This window comes from Macaca thibetana, chromosome 7, assembly GCF_024542745.1.
Source record: "Macaca thibetana thibetana isolate TM-01 chromosome 7, ASM2454274v1, whole genome shotgun sequence".
Lineage (NCBI taxonomy): Eukaryota > Metazoa > Chordata > Mammalia > Primates > Cercopithecidae > Macaca > Macaca thibetana.
The window spans coordinates 37,937,992-37,960,627 of NC_065584.1; the positions used below are offsets into that span (position 1 = coordinate 37,937,992).

The 22,636-nt window shown below is 45.1% G+C and overlaps 2 protein-coding genes across 12 annotated transcripts in view; one reads left to right on the top strand and one right to left on the bottom strand.

Moving 5' to 3' along the window:
- Positions 1–22,636, top strand: part of ERH (ERH mRNA splicing and mitosis factor) — an 892,055-nt gene that overhangs the window by 558,621 nt on the left and 310,798 nt on the right. The window lies entirely within an intron of this gene.
- SUSD6 (sushi domain containing 6) overlaps positions 1–22,636 on the bottom strand; it is a 104,498-nt gene that overhangs the window by 4,664 nt on the left and 77,198 nt on the right. For both annotated transcript variants that reach the window (XM_050797394.1, XM_050797395.1), the window contains exons 3-5: positions 6,837–7,034; positions 5,697–5,835; positions 1,350–1,777 (exon numbers count right to left, since the gene is read on the bottom strand). In XM_050797394.1, coding sequence (XP_050653351.1) covers positions 1,350–1,777; positions 5,697–5,835; positions 6,837–7,034 — 765 coding nt within the window. The remainder of the gene's footprint in view (positions 1–1,349; positions 1,778–5,696; positions 5,836–6,836; positions 7,035–22,636) is intronic.

A 22,636-nucleotide genomic window follows, 5' to 3' on the forward strand; every position in this document is an offset into this window, starting at 1 on the left:
TCTTGTTTTCTGAACCCCTCATTTTGACATAGATGCTACAATTCCTGGTTCTATTATCTCTTGAGTATAGGCCCCACCATCTTCCCAAATGGCTGATACTCCATGCAGGAAGATAGCACATTTCATATTTTCTCTGTATCACCCCTGAAACCTAATCCAGCGTTAGGCACAAGATGGCCTCTCAAAATGCTTGTTAAATACAAAAAACAAAGCTAGGTAGCATGGAAGAGGAGGAAGAGGAGGGCCCCACCTTGGCTCCTTGGGAGGGTAAGGGCTATGATATACACTTAGACACATCTCACAATATATGTGGCTGACTGTGGGGTTACTGGCTTCCAGATTCAAACCTGGGTCAACTATTTTAATGGCCAACCAAGAAAAAGGAAGGCAAGCTGTTGATAACCAGGAAGCTCCATAAACATGATCTGCCTTCAATAATTTCCAACTTCTTTGCTTTCAGATATTCTAAACCTTAGACATTTACTATGCCCAGGATACCCAGGAAGCATAAAGTTTCCTCTAAGGCTCTTTTAGGGAAGCTTTCTGAGTGTACAAGTCTTCACTGTAGAAAGGGGCATCTAGGGTTAGTCTCATCCTGAACCACAGGGATTTACCTTAAAGATAGCTTTCAAAGTGACAGACTCAAGCCCAAGGTAAACTGGGCTCTGGCAAAGGCAGAAACATCAGGAGGCAATAATTTCATTCTATGATTGTTTGCCACAAGGGTGCTAGAGCCAGCTGGAAGGCAGCATCTGGCTTCAAATCCCAGCTCAGCCATTTACCAAGTGGGCCAAGTGACTTACCTTCTTTGAGCCACAGTTTCCTCAGCTGTAAAATGGGGATGTCAATAAACACCTATGTCTTAGGATCATTGTGATGTTTAACTGAGATAGTGCAAGCAAACGAACTAGCATAGTACCCGGAACACTCCTGTTCAGAAAGCAGCAGCTGTCTGCTTTGGATAGGCTCTCATTTTTCCATAAAATAACCTATGCCTCCTTGTCACTCCCGACCTTTCAGGAACATAACATTTATAACAAGAGGACAGACCCCATCCGCAACTCCAACAAGCTGTCTATCTTTTGATTTAGCAAGGCTCTGTGACCATGAATGGCCTTAGAGACTCCAAATGATCAGAATTCACAGGCAACAGTGAAAAGTCTCACTATAGAGAGCCCAAAGCCCTACTCAGTACTCTGAGGGTGAAATTCTATTTTGTAGGCAAATATCCCAGGTACTATCTTTTTTTGCTAAAAATATACCAATTATTAGAGAGGCTCACAGTCCTTCCTCACTCCCAGCAAGGACCCTAAGCAGCTAATAATTCATGTTCAGCTCAGACCACTCACCATCTGTGTACTCCTCTGACGTGAGGGATAAAAGGCTTTGTATGTCACTGTTCTCTGAATCTGCAGCTTCTTTGTGTGCCAGTTGGCGGTTCCCTGAGCCGGCCACCCAGGAAGAGGTGGTTGCCTGATGCACCAACACAGTCTCTGAGCCCCGAGAGCCCCAGACTTCACATAGTCCAGACTGGCCTGGGGCCTCATCCTCTCCACCTGCAGAGGAGCAGGCCCCCTGGTCCGGCGGCTGTTGCTCCCTTGACACACTCCTCCCACTGGGCCCAGACCCTTCTGACAGCACAATCTGTACTCTGGGGTCAGCGGGTGGCACACAGTGACCAGAACTGCCATATACAGCCTCCTCATATGATGGTAGTGCAACCTGGACTCCATCCACCATGATGGAGACCTGGTCCCCAGATACTCCCTGGTCACGCCTGGAGTGGAGGAGGAAAAGACAAAGGATGAATTAGAATAAACACACAGATAAACAAGTACAATAATAATAACAATAGCAGCAGCCACCAGTTTCGAGTACTTACTATGTAGCAGGCAAAGTACTAAGAATTTTAAACATCTTATCATGCTGGATTCTCACCTCAGCCCTTTCAGGTAGGGATTCGCCAATAATGTAAATGAGGCTCAGAGAAGTTAATTAACTTGCCCACGATCACACAGCTGGTAAAGGATGGAGCCAGGATTTGAATCCAGTTCCATCAGCCTCCAAAAACTGTGTTCTTAACCTCTGGGTACACAGGCACCTGGCCCTTTTGCCCTGTGGAAAAACTAGGAGCCTAGAGACCCAGAAATAAAAGCATTCATTGAGCATGGCTAAGATAAGAAAGTGAGAGAATGACGGTGGCATATATCTGTGAATATACTAAAAACCACTTCACTGTACACATTAAATAGGTATATTGTATGGTATGTGGAATATATCTCAATAAAGCCGTTAAAAAAAATAGGGAAGCACTATGGCCTTAAAGTGGGATACTGGACTAGAAATCACAATAATTTTGTTCTGACTCAGCCATACTGCTTGATTTTTTTTTTTAATTTTGTAAACTTTTTAAAAAATTAGAACACAAATACAGAAAAGAGAACACAAGAAAAATCTATGTACAGCTAGCTGATTTACTCCAAAAGTAACACTGGTATAAAACTCCTACATAGGTCAAGAAAAAGGACACTGCCCAGACCCTAGACCCTTTACACCTGTCCCAAAATCACTCCCATTGCCTCACCACAAAAAGTAACCACTATCCAGACTTTCATGAAAATCATTTCTTTGCTTTTTATTTTAACAGTTCTACTACCTAAACATGAATCCTTCAACACTATGGTTTAGTTTTGCATATTTTTTTAAATAAAAAAAATTGTTTTGCTTTTGAGAAAGGGTCTTACTGTTGCCTAGGCTGGAGTGCAGTGGCGTGATCACAACCCACTGCAGTCTTAATATCCTGGGCTCAGGTGATCCTCCCACCTCAGCCTCCCAAGTAGCTGGGACTAAGGCATGCACCACCATGCCTGGCCAATTTTTTGTAGAGACGGAGTTTCTCCATGTTGCCCAGGCTGATCTTGAACTCCTGGGCTCAGGCAATCCTCCCACCTCCTCCTCCCAAAGGATTACAGGCATGAGCCATGGCACCCAGACAGTTTTGCATATTTTTAATCTTTACTTGAATAGGATAACAAAGTAAATTTGTGAGAGTATATATCTGTTTCTGGCTTCTTTTATTCAACATCATACGTGTCATGCAGATACCTTTTTTGATGATCACTTTTGTTATACACATAAATATGCCTTTTTCTCCCTGAACCTTAAAAGTAAGGTGAAGACGTTACTTAACATATACTTCCTAAAAGTATCCTTTCTGATATAACTACATTATCAGATCCCAGAAATTCAACCTTGGTGTAATACAATAATACACATTTTCCTAACTATCTAAAAATATTTCTACTTCAGCTGCAGTCTTCTTTGTTTTCATCCAGGACCCAATTAAGTATCATGTATTGCATTTAATTGTCCTGTCTCTTTCATCTCATTTAATCTGTTAAACAGTCCACCAGTTTTTCTTTCATTACATTGACTTTTTTGTTTTTAAGAGTCCAGGCCAGCTGTCTCAAAGAATGTCCCACAATCTGGACTTGTCTAATAGTTTCCTCAGGACTGGATTCAGGCCAATCCTAGGTGATGCTGTGTCCTTTCAGCTCATCACTTCAAGAAATACAGATGCTCTGCTGCCGGACCATATCATTGTTGCTAGATTGCTGTTAGTAGTTCTCAATTTCCTCACCTGCTCTTGGAAGTAAAATCTGTGCTACCTACACTCTGAGAGGAGAGAAGTGGCAGAGAGTTTTGGAAGGAAGGGAAAATTTGATGGGAGCACTTTAGGAAGCTGAGGTGGGCAGACTGCTTGAGACCAGGATTCAAGACCAGCCTGGCAACATGATGAAACCCGTATCTACAAAAAATACAAAAAAATTAGCTGGGTATGGTGGCACATGCCTGTGGTCACGGCTACTAGGGAGGCTGAGGTGGGAGGGCCACCTGAGCCCAGGGAAGTTGAGGCTGCAGTAGGCCGTGATCACGCCACTGCACTCCAGCCTGGGCAACATTAGTGAGACCCTGTCTCAGAAAAAGACAAAAAAGAAAGCAGTGTATACATGGGTATGCGCTTGATTTTTATTACTCAAAATAGTATTTGGCTTACAAAGTAATATATGTACACAGCACAAAATTTAAATGGGGTCTACAATGAAAACCAAATCTTCCCTCAAATCAAGCAAAACTAGCCAGTTACTTTTAACAAACTTACAAGTTAACTATAGTGGGGGGAAAAACTCCCTAATTTAGATGAGATGCAGAACTGATCAGTTTGACTTTAGGTGGAAATAGCTGATTATTTCAAGTAAACAATCCCCTTCAAATTCTCTTCATCCTATTAATTAATAGCCTTTAAAAATAACTGCTAGCCTCTTCCCAAAAACAAAAGAAAGAAAATCACACATAGTACACAGAGATTAAATCCAGCCTGGTCCTTGTCTGTAAATCCAAACTTGGAACATTTTACTGACTGCAGTTTAGTTTGGCCTTTTATGTTTGTGAGTTATAACAATGACTGATGAAGGACTGTGAAGATACATAAAAAATGTTACTCCTCAAGAGGGAATGAGGAACTGCCAGGAAGGGCCAAGCAACTGCAGAAGCCACAATGGCCTGGAAGAAAAGTCCATCATTGGGAATCCACGCAGGGCCAGCACCATCAGCCCCACCCTTCATGCTCCCGCCCCTAGACAACTTGTGGCTAAAGCACTAGACTGGAAAAGGAAACTGATAAAGGCAGGCAAGAAAATCCACTTCCTCTGTTTCTCCTCAGTGTGGTGCAGTGCTTCTCAATCCTAGCCGCACAGAAAAACTGAGAAGTTTTTTATAAAAAGTGAATGCCAGGGTTCCATTCCAAACCAAATAAATCAGAATGGGAATGGAGGCCCAAGTGTTGATACTTGTTTTTAAACTCCCCCAGGTGCCTCTATATTGCAGCCAGGACTGGGAACCAAGAGTACAGGATAGTGGCTCACAAACTTAAGTGTGCATCAAAATCACCTGGACAGCTTGTTAAACAATATCACTGGGCCTCACCCCTAGAACTTCTCATTTGGTTGATCCTAACAAGTTCCATGATCCTGATGCTGCTGGAACCACGCTTTGAGAACCACTGGTGTAGGCAAAATGACATGGCTTTGGAATTGAACAGATTTCAGTTTTTATGGGACAGAGTCTTACTCTGTCTCCCAGGCTGGAGCGCAGTGGTGCGATCTCGGCTCACTGCAAACTCTGCCTCATGGGTTCAAGTGATTCTCCTGCCTCAGCCTCCTGAGTAGCTGGGACTACAGGTGCGTGCCACCACACCCAGCTAATTGTTTTGTATTTTTAGTACAGACAAGATTTCGCCATGGTGGTCAAGCTGGTCTCGAACTCCTGACCTCAGGTGATCCGCCAACCCTGGCCTCCCCTAAGTGCTGGGATTACAGGCGTGAGCCACTGCGCCCAGCTTCAGTTCTGAGCTCTGCTGTCATCTAGAGGTATAACCCTGAGTGAATAACTTAACCTCTCTGAGCCTCAATTTCCTCATCTGCAATGTTCCTATGAGGATTAAGATAATGTATGCAAAGCAATAAGCACAACGCTAGGCACATCTAGGAGTTTAACACATGGCAGGGTCCTCCCCACTCCCCGGACACACACAGACCCACAGAGTGGCAGGCCACCAGCAACCCTCCACCAAAGACTGGCCCCCACAGTGATGCTTGCACCTGCCTGTCCCACAGCAGCTCTGCCACTGGGCTCACCTGCTATGATGGAAAGACTTCAGCTTTGGCTGCAGCAGCACAAACAGCACCACGAGGAGGAGAATGAGCGCCACGGAGCTGGCAGTAGAAGCCACTATAGACAGCGTGGGGACCCCAAGTGATGTGTGGGTGTCTTTATCTATAAAAACAAGCCATCATCAGAAGGGTTTTGTACCCAAATACACAAAACAGCTGACGGGCCCCACAGCTGATCTTGTCAAATGCCTCCTGAATGAGGCAATATAGACATCCTATGGACAGGGTCATTTCAGGAATAACAGCTTACAATGACCTATATATACACAGTTCTCCTGGAAAAGGACCATTTCCCTATCCTGTTTCCTGAATAAAAATTCCCTTCACTTCCAATCTTTGAGGTCCATCTGATACATAAACTCACTTAACACTAGAGATTTTACCTTTATAAACCACTTTGATCCCATCCTCAAAAGCAAGTTTGTAAACATGGACCACTTAACTGGGCACATCCTTCCACCATCTTAAATTCTACCTATGTTCTCCCCAAGTGGCAGGATTAGTTTACAGAAACTGGGCTGTAATAAAACCTTGTCTTAAGATCCACAGCTTTAATTGTAACTCTCAGGTTGGTTCCCACCCACTTGTGGGGTGTCGTGGGTTAAACATGCTCTGGTCTTGAAGCCTGAGTGGGAAGCACAAAGATGGGCATGTGACACACTTTCCTGCAGTTGGCTTTTCCTGTCATGCAAGACAGGAGGAAGCAGGAAGGGTGGGAAGTCTTTTGTCCAGCTGGTCCGTAGCTCCATTCAAGGAAAAATGAAATGGAAGAGACACTAGAGAAGGTATTAGCATTGTGCTCACTGTGAGAGCAGAACATGGCCAAGGATCACCAGCACTTGGTCAGGCGAACGAGATCTTGAACATCAAAGGGGCTTTACGGAGCACGGCAGATGGCTCAATGAAATGCAATAGGACATGCACCAGCAACCTCAAGTATCTTCCATAAAGACATGAAGACCCAAGAAAGGGAGGCTGCAGAGCATCAAACGGGTCTGGGCTGCACCACAGCAAAGGGTGCTCTGGAGGAAGCATGCATTGTGTCCTGTGAGTTAACAGAAAGCAGAACCCCAGCAGCATCCCTTTTCCAACTGCCAGACTGACCCTCGTTGAGACGGCAGCTAATCTCCATGGCTGGTTTCCACTCGCCATTCTTACACGTCAGGTATTTGTAATCGCCCTTCAACATGTAGCCTTCAGCACACAGGTATTCGATGACACTGCCCGCTGTCAGGGGGTCTCTGCAGGGCCGGGGGTGGCAGATGTAGCCACCATTCTCTGGCTCCGGTGGTAGGGGGCACACTGCAAAGACAGGGAGAGCGCAGGGGTACAGTGGTGAGGTATACAGTAGGAGTCTGTTCTCAGTGACACAGCTCTGAAGGCCTCCACAGGAAACACAAGAGGAGCAAAGAACCCTTTCCTTGGAGGAGTTGTTAACCAAACCCTGGAAACTCAGGCTGCCACTGACAGAGGGGAAGTACACTGGCAACAGGGGAAGTGTGGCTGCTTGCAACATTTCCCCTCCCTCCCCACCATGCCTTAAGAGAATTCCATCCATAAATTAACGGCCGACTCTATAAAGTCTTGAACCTATAGAGATCTAGACATAATATGTTTTAATAAAGCCTGTATTATGTAATAAAGTTTGTAACACACACAATAAATCAGAGTGAAAGGAGGTAAAATGTTGGCCTTGTTTCCACTATCAATGTCAGAAAAGACTCCATAATATAATAAAAACATGCACTCTTGGCCTGAGAGGGGATTTCTGATGGATTCCCTGGGAGGCTTCCCAAACTCCCTGTGCATCTTCCATTCTCTGACTATAGTAGTCAATGGCACCACCTGTCTTTATCCCGTAATAAATCCCACATTTTTCACTGATATACAGGACTGCCTAGTTTCAAAAGCACCTTCACCTCCTATCTTACTTGTCCTGACAACTCTGTGAGACAGCTATCATTACTCTCCTTTGAAGATGAAGACACTGAGGGCCACAAAAGTTAAGTGACTTTTAGCCAAGCTTATAGCAGGGTAAATATCAGGCTTGGGGTCACATTCAAATCTTTTGATCCTAAACTTCTGCTCTTTCCACTAGCAGACACTGCTTCTACCCCATGAGGAGCACGGCCTTTAAGGGGTATGGGTGTCAAGGTTACCTCCCCTTTGCCCTCTTGAAACTGGTTAGAGAGATGGCAGGCAGTGCCCAGGTGTGGTGGGAACGCTGACAAGTTGCAGGAATGGTAAGTCAGAGGATCTGGAAGGTCTGAGTGACCCTGAGGAGGAAAAGGACAGCCTCTGATTCCACTCTGGACACACACTGCAAAACTGAAGTCCCCAGGTGGTGGACTGCTGGGCATTACCAGCCAAAACAGTAAAAGTGGGGGCACTAAAGAATCACTGTTTGGAAGGTTGGGCGAGGTAGAATGGCCAGGCAACCATGAATGCACTAAAGACCAAAAGTTTTCTAAACGAAATTCAATTTTGCTGACGAATACCCTGCCCCCATCCTGAATATCACAAGGACATCTGTATGAGAATAAGAACGGTCGTTTTCTTTTTCTCATTTCCTCTAACAGGCCTGGAGTGACGGGGAGTCACACCGCAGTGCCTGACTGTCCAAGATAAGGCAGTTTCTCATCCATAAGATGGGCAGACCACACCACCCTGCGGCTGTGCGCTCACAGCCTCTCTCACCCATGCCACTTCTTTCCAATCTACAAATGGCTGTTAAGCAAGCTGATTGCCAGCCAGGTTGGGGAGCGGACACCAAATGAAAAAGAGATGATGGCTCCCTACCCTCAACTTGCTTATCACTTGAGATGGGGAGAAAAGACACTTTTTCTTTTCTTTTTTTAGGTGATGCCACTAAAAAAAATGCTATTAACAAAACAAAGCTGGGTAGGTGCCACAGGGATCCAGAGAAGTCTGGCAGCTTCTCTGAAACTAGGAGATGAGCCCCAGTAAGCTCCCCCGAGTCCCCTCTAAGAACCCAACTTGTCCCTATTCTACTCCACCACCAGGGTCTTGAACAGGAGGAAGACAAACACAAACACTCCTTCTGGTGCTCTTTAACTTTGGCTAAGTAGTTCAGAGCACTGGCCAGCTAGATTTCCAAAGAAACCTCCGCAAACTGCTTTAGCCTTTACACTTTCCCTCTTTTGTTCAGGGCAGCAGGCCTGCCACAGATCTCCCTGACTTACTCCCTGGCTCTCCCTGGACTGTGTCTAATTGGTTCATTTCCTCGGCATAATTAATGCTGAGCACCCCAGGGCAGCTCCTGAAAGCAGGCAGGACCCACGCACAAGTCCAATGTGCTGGGAAGGATAGTCTCAGGGGAAGAGCTGCTGATTCTAAAGCCACTCCTGCTTCGCTGGGTATCTCTTTCCATAAAGCGCACATCTCCACAGAATCTTTGAGTGGGACCCTGGAGGTCACCTAGCACTCATGATAAGTCAAAAAAAAAAAAAAAAAAAAAAAAAAAGTGAGGCCTGCAAAGAAGTGACTTGCAATTCAGTTTCATTTCAATTCAACTAATACTTACTGATTCTGAGTAGGGGGTCACTGTGCTATGCTCTGAAAAAGGATAAAAATATAAGCACCTCAGGTCCTTCTTGCCAAATAGGGATATGACCATTAAGTGCACACATATATTTAAAAAATCATTCTCTTTATGGTTTCTGGTTTAAGGACATTTTCTCTACTCTGAGGTTATAAACATACTCTCCAGTATTTTCTTGTAATGTTTTAGGGATCAGGTTTTTGTTATTTAAAATACTTATACAAAAAAACAAAACAAAACAAAAAACAAAAACCAAAAACCAAAACAAAACAAAGAAAACAGACTCATGGGAAACATACACGGTATAAAATTCAAAGAGTACACAGTGAAAAGCAAGCCTTTCTCCTGTCCCCTGGTCACTTGGTTCCTCTCTTCAAAGGCACTGCACCAGTTTCTACCACATTCTTCCAAAGATACTCTATATAAAAATTTATTCTAACACATGTCAAATAATGTGATTTGTGCCACAAGAGACGAAGTTCAAAGCAGGAATAGGGGAGCCTAGAAAAGAATTTCCGAGGAAGGAGCATTTCAGATGGGGCTTCACTTCATCAGGAAGGGAGCTGATAGTTTGAAGTAAATGCACTGAAGTGGGAAAATGTAGGTTAAGTTCAGAGAACAGCAAGTAGCCCAGTTTGGCTGGGTTGAATAATTTTTTAAAAGTCCAAAAAAATAACATGAAGAGTGATGAAATCATCTTGTAGAGGACCTTCCTTGCAAAAGGAGATATTTATAATTATAGTCAAAGAAAAGGAGAAGCCACTGAAGGTTCTTGAGAAGGGTAGCATTATAAGAAAAGCAAATTTATAATTTGATGTAAAGGGACTAGAGGTAACAGAGACCCCTTAGATTATGTCAACATTATAGCAATCCTAGTATTGATACAGGAGCTAGAAAGAAATTATTTAGGCAGATAGCGAGGGCAAAAGAGTCCTCAGCAAGGTTTCCCTTTTAAGGAAAAGCAGCCTCAAAATCATTTCTTTTCTAACAAAGAGCAGCCTGAAAAATCGAGCTGCATAGATAAGCAAGCTGGAAGCTTGCACAGGTGAATGCCAGCAGCTGTGCCAATAGAAAAGGGCTACCTGGAAGCCAGGTATGTTCAACGTGGAAGCTCCATCTTCCCTTTTCTTTGTCACCACGTGTACAGTAAGGACCAGGCAACATGGTGCCCACCAGGTAGAGAACTTATCTGCATAACAAAAGATTAGGGTGGGACAGCCAGCTATTCTACAACTATGCAAATGGCACACCTGGTCCAACCAATCTTTCGTCCCCTATGTAAATAGTCTCCTCAAGTTCATCTATAAAACCTTCTTCATTTTACTGCAGAAGTGGCAATCCATTTTCTCTGGGATCCCTCTCTATGCAGAGAGCTCTTCTCTTTCTTTTGCTTATAAAACTTCCACTCTTAACCTCACTCTGGTGTGTCTGCATCCTAATTTTCCATGGCTGTGGGGCAATGAACCTCAGGTTCAGACAACACCACTTCAGTATGGCAAAATAAACTGAGTACAAAAATTCTTTTATGCCCATCTATGAAGGTCATAGAAAAGAAATAAGTTGAAGTATGTCATAAGATGCTGCTCCAGGTTCAAAGAAGAAATAAGGAGACCTAAGAAGAAAGGGTCCCCCCAAAAAAAAGGCAAGTCATTTTAAGACACTAAGAACATGTGAAAAGGCCGGGTACAGTGGCTCACACCTACAATCCCAGCGCTTTGGGAGGTCAAGGTGGGCAGATCACTTGAAGTCAGGAGTTCGAGACCAGCCTGGTCAATATGGTGAATCCCCATCTCTACTAAAAATACAAAAATTAGCCAGGTGTGGTGATGCACACCTCTAGACCCAGCTACTCAGGAGACTGAGGAACAAGAATTGCTTGAACCCATGAGGCAGAGGTTGCAGTGAGCCGAGATTATACCACTGCACTCCAGCCTAGGCGATAGAGTGAGACTCTGTTTAAAAAAAAAAAAAGGCCGGGCGCGGTGGCTCAAGCCTGTAATCCCAGCACTTTGGGAGGCCGAGGCGGGTGGATTACGAGGTCAGGAGATCGAGACTATCCTGGCTAACATGGTGAAACCCCGTCTCTACTAAAAATACAAAAAACTAGCCGGGCGTGGTGGCGGGCGCCTGTAGTCTCAGCTACTGGGGAGGCTGAGGCGGGAGAATGGCGTGAACCCGGGAGGCGGAGCTTGCAGTGAGCCGAGATCACGCCACTGCACTCCAGCCTGGGAGACACAGCGAGACTCCGTCTCAAAAAAAAAAAAAAAAAAAAAAAAAAAAAAAAAAAGAAAGAAAGAAAAGAAAAGAAAAAAGAAAGAAAGAAAAAAGAAAAGAAAAGAAAAAGAACACGTGAAAAAATACGATCCTCTTGACCAAGAGCAGAGTCCTGGCCAACGGCAGGTGTTGAAGAGGACCCTCTCAGTGATGCCTGGGAAGAACACTAAAAAAAAAGCGAAACTCACATGGCAAAGAAATTGCCCAAAGGCTTCCAGAAGCCACAGTCTAGGCAAGAAACTGTCTTGATCTGTGCACCAGGATCATTCTCTGACAATTCCAGGTCAGCAGAAGGAAGCTCCATACTTAACTCTGGGAAGGCAATGAACTCAACTGATGTGGCAGTGTCACATAATTTTAAAAAGAAAAGGAGAAAGCCAGACAATTTTACAGGGGGGAAAAAAATCAATGAATTATCTTTAGCTTCCTCTGCTTTCCATTCTGTCCCACAGCCACTTAGGCTTTCAGTGAGCACAGGGAGTGCACACGGTAGGCATTCAGTCAAAGTCCACCCTGGTAACAATTCAGATGAGACGCAAAATGATCTAGTTGATACTTCCATCACCTCCATCGCCTCAGCCTGACACCCTCAGCAGAAACTAAGTGCTGAGGACCCTCACCAGCCCTTTTAAAGGTTCCCTGCTTTTGTTGGTTTTGCAGGTCAGCCTTTCAGAAGGAGGAGGCAAATTAAAACAAAACAAATTTTTACAACATTCCAAAACAAGCAAAGCAAAATAACCTCCAAGAAAGGCCCCCAAGGTCAAAGCACTCAATTTAACAAACAGAACAAAATGGGGTCAAAGCATTCAATTTAACAAACAGAACAAATACTTGAGCTCCTACGAAACAAGGTGTGGAAAGTAGGGAATATAAAGATCAGTGTGACATGTGTGCAGCCTCAAAGGGATTGGGGTTGAGTTGGGGAAGGTTACATTTAAATTATCTAGAGTGCATTTTTTGTTTGTCTGTGATGAGTCTGGCCCTGTTGCCCAGGCTGGAGTGCAGTGCCGATCTGGGCTCACTGCAAGATCTGGGCTCACTGCCTCATGGGTTCAAGCAATTCTCCTGCTTCGGCCTCCTGAGTAGTTGGAACTACAGGCATGTGCCACCCACCACACCCGGTTAACTTTTGTATTTTCGGTAGAGACAGGGTTTCACCATGTTGACCAGGCTGGTCTCGAACTCCTGACCTCAAGTGATCTGCCTGCCTCGGCCTCCCAAAGTATTGGGATTACAGGCATGAGCCACTGCACCCAGCCCCTTTACTTTCCTAATCAACTTGTTTTCACTTTACTCTATGGACTTCCCTAAATCATTTCTTGTGTGAGATCCAAGAATCCTCTCTTGGGGTCTGGATCTGGACCTCTTTCTGGTAACAGAACCATGCCCCGCCAAAAGCCTACGACCTAGAGAAGACAGACATGGTCACAGCCAACTCTACCCTAAACCAATGAAATGTAAGTGTTAAATGTGACACAAGATGCTCAAATATGAGCTTTTCTAATAGCCTGGGGTGTCTTTCTGGCCAGATGATCATTCATCTGCACCCAGGAAGGTTAAGAGCCTGAGGCAAATAAGAAAAAGTAGAAACTGAGGAGGAAGGAATGGAAGGAAATCATAAACCTAGCACAAAGCTGTCCAAAAGAAATATAACATGGCTACAGATGTAATTTAAAATGTTCTAGTAGCCAATTAGGCACATAAATGGAAACAGGTGAAATTAATCTTAATATTTTATTTAACCCAACATATGAAAAAATACATGACTGATTACATCACAACATGTAGTCAACGTAAAAATTCACTAATGAGGCCGGGCGCGGTGGCTCAAGCCTGTAATCCCAGCACTTTGGGAGGCCAAGACGGGCGGATCACGAGGTCGGGAGATCGAGACCATCCTGGCTAACATGGTGAAACCCCGTCTCTACTAAAAAAATACAAAAAACTAGCCGGGCGAGGTGGCGGGCGCCTGTAGTCCCAGCTGCTGGGGAGGCTGAGGCAGGAGAATGGCGGGAACCCGGGAGGTGGAGCTTGCAGTGAGCTGAGATCCGGCCACTGCACTCCAGCCTGGGCGGCAGAGCGAGACTCCGTCTCAAAAAAAAATAAAAATAAAAATAAAAATAAAAATTCACTAATGAGATACTTTATATTCTTTTTCTCATAGTAGTCTGTACACTTATATAAGAGGCATCTGAATGAAAGCGACTCCATCTTGAATAGGGGCTGGGTAAAATGAGGCTGAGACCCACTGGGCTGCATTCCCAAGAGGTTAGGCATTCTAAATCACAGGATGAGACACAAGATACAGGTCACAAAGACCACACCGATAAAACAGGTTGGGCAGAGAAGTTGACCAAAATCCATCAAAACCAAGATGGTGATGAAAGTGACCTCCGGTGTCCTCACTGCTCATTATATGCTAATTATAATGCAGTAGCATGCTAAAAGACACTCCCCCACCATAGCCATGACAGTTTACAAATGCCATGGCAACACAGGAAGTTATCCTATAAGGTCTGAAAAGGGGAGGAACCCTCGGTTCCAGGAATTCCCACCCCTTTCCTGGAAAACTAACGCATAATCCACCCCTTGTTTAGCATATAATCAAGAAATAACCACAAATATACTCAGTCGAGCAGTCCATGCCACACTGCTCTGTCTGTACAGTAGCCATTCTTTCATTCCTTTACTTTCTTCATAAACTTGCTTTCACTTTACTCTGTGGACTCGCCCTGAATTCTTTCTTGTGGGAGATCCAAGGACCCTCTCTTGGGGTCTGAATCTGGACCCCTTTCCGGTTACACTTATAGCACATCTCAACTCAGACTAAACACATTTCAAGTTCTCAGTCACCACATGCGGCTGCCTAGTAGTGGCTATCGTAGTGGACAGCAGAGTCTCAGTGAAGGAGTCCTTGGCCAACAGTCAAGAGGATAGGTCTGGGGATCTGAAAACAGTGGAAAAGGTTCAGAACCACACCACAGGGCATGAAATGTGAGGCTGAAGATGTGGAAAGGAGGAGACATTTAGCACTGAGGGTCTCTTTTTTTTTTTTTTTTTTTTGAGACGGAGTCTCGCTCTGTCACCCAGGCTGGAGTGCAGTGGCGCAATCTTGGCTCACTGTAAGCTCTGCCTCCCGGGTTCACATCATTCTCCTGCCTCAGCCTCCTGGAGGGTCTCTTAAAGTTTAGAAAAGCACTGTTTATGTGCTTATTCTCAAAACCCTTTCTTACATATAAAGGTTATATTTCTACTTCTAATCTTCAATGGTTTGTAGAAGCAAAGAGATCCAGAGAAAAAGCAAGGTCAATACAGAGAACAAAGGTTTTAAATGTATACTTTTGTTTGTTTGGGACATAAGATAAGGAAAACAGTAATTATTGCGAACAGATAGTTTATTACCTATGCCAAGTACTCTTCTGAGTTCTCTCTCTACATGAAGCAGGTACTATATTTTCTCTGCTTTACAGATAAGGACAATAAGGCTTAACTGAGTTGAGTGATCTGCCTCAAGCCACACATTTGTAATTGGCAGGGCTGGATTCACCAGGAACTCTGGCTTCTAAGCTGCAAGCCTGACCACTAAGTTAAGCAGGGCCTGCTGAGGGGTGCAGGGCATCAGGAAACCTGCCAGGTTCTGTTCTGTGGCTCATTTCCCCCTTTGATGTGCTCAGCCTGCAGCTATGGAGGCATCCAGCTACTGTATACAGCATAAAAAAGAAAGTTATACCCTAGTTTGAACAGTCTTTTTCTAAGGGAAGGTGATTCCCCTAAAGAAAGCCTCCCAGGCAAGTTGGAATTGGAGCATTCCAGACAAATACAAAGAAGAAAAAACAAGTGATCACATCTGATACGGTCAAAAGGTTTCTTCTGAAGCCTCCTAATAATAACAGCTCGCGTTCACTGACTATATAGGCCAGGCACTATCTGAGCACTTTACATGTGCAACTCATTTAAGCCTCACAAAAAACCCTCTAGAAACATAACACTGCATTACACAGATAAGCAAATTGAGCCAGGGGTTGAGATACTTGCTCAATTTCACCCAGCAGGTGGGTGGCACAGTTAGGATTTGAACCCCAGAAGGCTGTATTCCCACTCCACAGCACTGGGCAGTATCAGAGGGTCTCAGAGCCAGGCTTCTGCCACACCCATAATCTGTCAAGGAGTCAGACAGCACAGTCCAGTGACAAGGACAATCTAGGTACTGCCCATAGACTCTGGGCCTCAGTTTCAATCCACGAAGGCCCTGAACCAGATCACCTCTGAGATCTCTTCTGACATTTACAAATGTGTCTCAAGTTGGCGGGCCTCACTACCTCCCCAAGGTTCCTTCACAAAAGTCCCGCAACCACTGTGGTTTTGGATACTGCACAAGGTGTTAGGGGCTAGAGATCATCCTGTCCATGCAGAAACTCCTGCATCGGGACAGATTCCTGCTGTGGATTTGTGGTGAGAGCCGGAAAACAGGCAGGAGTCCCATTACTTAAGAGATACCTGGAGCTGCTCTGGTCCATGGCTCTGCCCAGCCTTCTGGCTTCCTGACCCCCGCAAATAGTGAAGTCTAAAACAGGCTGCAGTGAGAGGGAAGTGAGATGGTTTCTCATGCCATTTGCAACCTTCCTCTCCTATGAGACAAATCTTCCCAGCAGTCAGACAGGAAGCCTATTGTCCAGCCAGGATCCCTTTTCTCATGAGAACTTCCCACTCACTGGGGGAGAGCCAGCCTGCAGTAGCTCAAGCCTTTTTCAGGGTGTGGTACCAGAGCTGGGGTGGGAGAACACAGGGAGAAACCACCCATGGCTCAGGCTACCTCCTGTGGCTCTTCCCGGGCCCCCACCACTGCCTTCCTAAAAGAGGCTCAGCCTAAGCCCTCCTCGGAAGATCAGCAACCGACAGGTGGGACAAGCCTCGGACCTGTCCATCTTGTTTCAGGTCTGGGCCCCTCAGTTCCTCCCTGTCACCTGGAGTTTTCATGTTTGAGGCACAGGTTCAATAAAAGAAAGTGCTTTTGGCACCTAAGCCTCTGAAGTCCTTAGTCATTCAGTAAAAAGCACTGTTTCTCTCCCAGCCTAGAAACCCTGACCTGAAAGCACATGCAGTCAGCTGGAATCCCACCCATCTCCAAGGTTCCAAGGCCACCTTCCCAGGCATGGCCAGAGAGAAACAACGAGTAGCACAGGGTGGAGCTTATCAGCTTGGGCTGAGACTTACACTGCCTGGGGTTGCACACGGCTCCAACAGTTACCCACTGGGTAGTCCTGGGGAGATCTGCCTATTCCTCAGTTTCCTCATTTGTAACATGGGGATTCAAAAGGTTAATCACAACTATGCAGGTAAAGTACCTGGTAATGAGTCTGTCACACACTAAGTGTTCAATAACAGCAGCTTCATTATTCCTCCTCTGGGTTCCCTTTACATTGTCTTCACTCCTATTTGTAACCTATCACCATGTTGCAGTCTCTGCAGGTTTTCTCACAGGTTGGTCCTTCCTCCATTTCTCCACTAACCACCAATTTGCACACCTAAGCCACAGGGCAGAGACTTGTTCTGCCCATTTTTGTATCCCTAGTACCTGACAAAGAATCCAGCAGATAGATGCTTAGTAGAAAACCAATGTGATTTGCAAAATTTTGTCATTTCAAGACACTGTCTTGTTTTCAACTGCAATGAGCCACAATGATTTTTTATTTGAGATGAGTCAATAACAGACAACGGCAAAGAGAATCCCTCTCCAGCGTACAACTTGTGTTCTCCAAATTGGTACCTAACTGTGAAAATACACTGCCTACCTAACAGGACCAGAGCCACATGGAGTACTAGCATGGTCTTGGGGGTCAGACAGATGAATCTGGGTTTGACCCAGGGGCCTGCTCTGCAGCCTTGTCAACTGCCGTAACTCCTCTGAGCCTTAGTCCTTAGCAGCCAATATCCAGCTCCACAGGTTTTTTTAGTGGACTAACAAAACTGCATACTTGAAAGGGTCTTGTACCATGCCTGGCACATTATCAGGCACTGATAGATTTTCATGTAGCAAACTAAACCCTTATCTCTGATTTTTGGAATGGGCAAAGACTTTGGTAAAAAGAAAAAGGATTATTTCAGAAATTTCTGGATATTTGGAGAGGTGGCAGGCAGAAAACAGAGCAGGGTAAGCACTTTGGGGGATGCTGTTTGCTCTCTCCTTGTTTCAGCTCAGTAATAAGCCAACTCCTTTTTCACTTCCCCTTCTCGACAATACAGCCCAGGCTGCTCTTGGCTGACAAATGGACTCCATATGGCCTGTTACCCTTTCACCTCCTCTTGTTCTTACAGCTCAGGGACACAGGGAAACAGGCTGCCAGCTGGGGTTGGGCACCCCTCCTCCTCCCACTGTTACGACTGCTACAAGGAGGGGCAGGAGGACCACTCTCCTTTATCCTGCTGCTCCAGGTACAGGGCTAGGCCACTCAATGCCCAAAGCCACTACCACCGCTAGGTCAGTACAGTGACCTACAGAGCAGAGCCCACAGCTGTCTCCTACCTCCTCCCCCAGGATGGTGGGATGACACTGGAGATAGGGAGCCAGGCTATTCCACCTGTATTAGCAAGTGTTACTATTTCCCTTGACAGTGGCAGTTAAAGGCTTAAGAAAAAGCAGAGAATGCTTATTTTTCCCTCATCAGCAATGGTCACTTCTTGTTCTCATCTCCTTTACCATATTACCTACCTGAGCTAAAGGATGCGTTTGCTCTCCCCTCTCAGAATTCCTCATCTCCCAGAGGAGGTGGCTGGTCCTCTCAAGAAAGGCCCAGATGGCTGCTTAGGGCAGCTCAGAAGGAAAGCTGATGAGCAGGTGATAACTACTTAGGAGTCTGGCTTAGAATTTAAAACAGGGTTGGACTCTTGGGTACAAAGACCAAAATTGTGGTTTTGTTTCCAATTCTACCATCTAATGGTAACTCCTAATGCTAAGTACAGTGCCAGGCATACACAGCAGGGCCTCAAGAAACACACAGTCAAATTTAAAACAAATTTAATGATCTGTGTTGCCGAAAGGATACAAGTAAGGGAGAGAATTAACATTTATCATCAGGCACTGCACTGGTACTTTAAAAGCGTTATCCTATTAAATTCTTCCACCCTAGGAAGAAGGTGGTATAAAACTTGATTTGTTCAGAAAAAACTGAGGCTCTGAAAAATTTAGTAATGGACTGAGGTCACCTGGATACTAAGTACTAGAGTCTGGATTCAAACTCTGGCTGGCCCGTCTACCTATTATAAGGAAGCTTCTTGATTTTTTCTGATACCACCAGAAAAAATTTACCCCAAGACCTACAAAGTGTAACATAGGGGTGGGATACATATAGACAAAAGCTGCTATAATTCCTCTCTGGAGAAGAATATGGCCTGGTAAGTTTAGCTGTACCCAGATGACTCAGTTCATATCTCAATTGGGGCCACATTTTTCCAGAGAAATGGAGAGAAAAGGCAAGACAGTTTCCTTACTAATTTCTGTGTACTACACACAATGGAGCTATTTAAGGATCACAGACACCAAAGCTGCAAGTGGGAGAAGATACGCGGGCATTTTCAGCTGAGAACTGACTTCTTTTTTTTTTTTTGAGACGGAGTCTCACTCTGTCACCCAGGCTGGAGTGCAGTGGCACAATCTCAGCTCACTGCAACCTCCGCCTCCCGGGTTCAAGCGATTCTCCTGCCTCAGCTCCTGAGTAGCTGGGACTACAGGCGTGTGCCACCACACTGGGCTAATTTTTGTATTTTCAGTAGAGACAGGGTTTCACCACGTTGGCCAGGATGGTCTTGAACTCCTGACCTCAGGTAATCCACCCGTCTCAGCCTCCCGAAGTACTGGGATTACAGGCGTAAGCCAACATGCCCAGCTGAGAACACAAGACTTGTAAGAGGGATATGTGAAAGGAAGGTTGTCACTAAATGCAGAATGGGGATGTGACCTGGAATTAGAGGGCTGCCTTTCTGCCACTGCTCAGAGCACACGAGGCCACTGGATTATCACTGCCAAAGCCTGAAATAAACAGCCTCTGCCACATACCCCCAAACAGGGGGTCAGGCAGTGTGCTGATTCTCTTAGGCACTCAACAGGCCACTGCTATTCACAAAGGCCTAGACAACTGCAAAGAAAGAAAGGAAACACCAGTAAACTCTAGTTATGGATGGTAACAGAAATCCACTGAGGATGCAATGGTCCAAAACCAGCAAACACCACAGGTCTTTGAGAAACACTCACTAGCAGTTGAGGGGTAGAGGTCTGAATGGGTTTTTTGTCGTCGTTGTTGTTTTGAGACAAAGTCTTGCTCTGTTGCCCGGCTGGTGTGCAGTGGCGCGATCTCGTCTTGGCTCACTGCAACCTCCGCCTCCTCCCAGGTTCAAGCAATTCTCATGCCTCAGCCTCTTGAGTAGCTGCGATTATAGGTGCATACCACCAAGTCCGGCTAATTTTTTGTATTTTTAGTAAGGACAGGGTTTTGCCATGTTGCCTGGGCTGGTCTTGAACTCCTGACCTCAGGTGATGCACCTGCTTCGACCTCCCAAAGTGCTAGCTAGGATTACAGATGTGAGCCACTACGCCCAGCTCTGAATGGTCTTTTCTGAAGAAGGAGATGTGATTGGATCTAAGGCATGCCATGAAGTGAGACCTGTGCATTCTGAGGGGCAGGGTCCCACCATGAGACAGGGACTACAAATACAAAAGAGACAATAAAAGGTGTGTGGTTTTTTGGTGTGCGGGGAGGAGGCTGGATGAAGCCACAAGTCTCATCTCTATTGCCTCTGAAACAACAAGCCTAAGGAACCCTGGACTTGCTGTGCACACGCAGGTGGAGCGGAAGTTACCAAGTCCATTGACCTAGATATTCTTCCTCCTCCATCTTGTGCGGGATGAGTCTCTGTTTTGAACAATCTTAAACCACAAAATTTTAAATCAGCTTCTCTCAAATGACCACCACAGGAAAAGCAGTTTGCCATGCCTTCTCGATTTCCTTTGCACTTCCCTAGAGGGGAACTTTCACCAACTGATTCTGGACAGTGAGGAGTCAAATCCCCCTAGGAGTTCTCTTCTTCACTATTTTGAACTTTTGTATCTTGCTCAGCATACAGTGCTCCTGGAAGATTCCTCTGCTCCTCCTACAAGCTTTCTCTGTGAATCCTTCCCACATGCTTTTCTCTGAGGAAGCCACACTTAGCCTCTTTAAGGATCTTCAAAAACAACATGAATGCATTCAAGCCTGCTGCAAAGTCCAAAGAAGGATGGATGCGTGGCCCTGAAGGTCTAGGACTTGCCTTTGATGTTAGCCTGTGTACATACTGGTCAGGCTCTAGTAAAACAAAGTAACCTCAAAATAGTGAAATTTGGGCCTAAACTAGCTAACAGTCAGGACTAGAGTCTCAACCACGCTTATTTATCAGGGTGAGGACCATGCCCCTGTCACCTGTCATGGCCTGTCTGGCTCTTTGGACCCTAGACTCTCGCAAGCCACTTTTGACTGACCAGTCTGAGATGCCTGGTCAGAAGATAATGCCTCAGACAGCTTCACACACACTGCATGTTGGTAGATAACTATGTCTAAATGCCCCATTGATGTACAGAAAATACCTTTAATCTCTTGTCCTCCAGACAGCAGGTTTAATAACTTTCACTCAAAAGAGAGTAAAAAAACATGGGCATGGTGGCTTAGGCCTGTAATCCCAGCACTTCGGGAGACCAAGGCAGGTGGATCACTCGAGACCAGAAGATCGAGACCAGCCTGGCCAACATGGTAAAACCTTGTCTCCACCAAAAATACAAAAATTAGCCAGGCGATGTGGTGCACACCTGTAATTCCAGCTACTCGGGAGGCTTGGCACAAGAATCGCTTGAACCCAGGAGGCGGAGGCTTCAGTAAGCGGAGATCGCGCCACTGCACTCCAGCCTGGGTGACAGCCTGGGTGACTCCATCTCAAAAAATTAAATAAATGTTAAAAAGCATTTCCGAGTGCTGATTCTTATTCTCGCCGGGTTTCACTTTCCTAACAAATTCCTTCATTCATTTAATGAATTTCTACTAAGCACTAACTATGTGTTAGGCTGGTGCTAGAAATTCAAGAGCAAATAATACACATGGTGTGCCCTTGAGGAGATTTCAGTCTCTTTGGGAATACAGATAAGGTGCCCCAACAGGATTAAAATAATAGTAATATCTACTGTTTCTCTTCCAGAATCCATGTAAGGATTATATTTATCCATTCATTCTTCTTTTTTTCTCTTCCCTCAGCTTAATTTTACCATTCATTTTTTCCACAAGTTTTTACTAAGTACCAAAAGCACTGCGGCAGGCAATGAAGGTAGGCAAGTGGAAAGATAAAAAGATATTGGTCCTACACTCTAGGAGCTTTCTAATAAATGACTATAATGGACATATGTTAGAAATCAATATGGACTACAGAAAGTTCTGAAGAAGGATTAATCCAATGGGGAAGAGACCAAAGAAGATTGTAGAAATGGTATTAGAGCTCCAACTTCAGGGGAAGTAGGATAGTGAGCACGGGATAAAGGATTCTGATGGCGATAAAGTAGAGTGAGAAGAACCTGGTGGGAGAGATATAGGCACAAACAAAGGCAGAGAAGCAAGAAGAGGTGGTATGTGTACGGAGAAATTAGCAAATGTTTCCAGGTTTAGCAGGAGATAACTAAAGATTTAGAAAATCAGGCTGGTGCCAGAAGAGGGTAGGCCCTGAATGCAAGGCTAAAGAATGTGGAATCTTGGGTTCCTCTTCCATGAGATGAGATTTTAAGGACACTTCTAGGCCTATAATGCAAAGCCATGTTATTCATAATAAAATGAAAGCCTGCTAAATACTACCAATCCCACTGAAGAAGTTGCCCATATAAATCTGCCTACATCCCCTGGAAACTATTTTCCAATGAGCTGGATGTGCTGACAGGGTGGAGTTGGGGAAAGGGGAAGAAAACGGAAAACCCATTGCGAGTTTTCCAGTGCAGATTGATCATGCCTCTTGAGTTTGCCTAGGTGAGAGGTGACAGGAAAGAACTAAAGGGGTTGGAGCACAC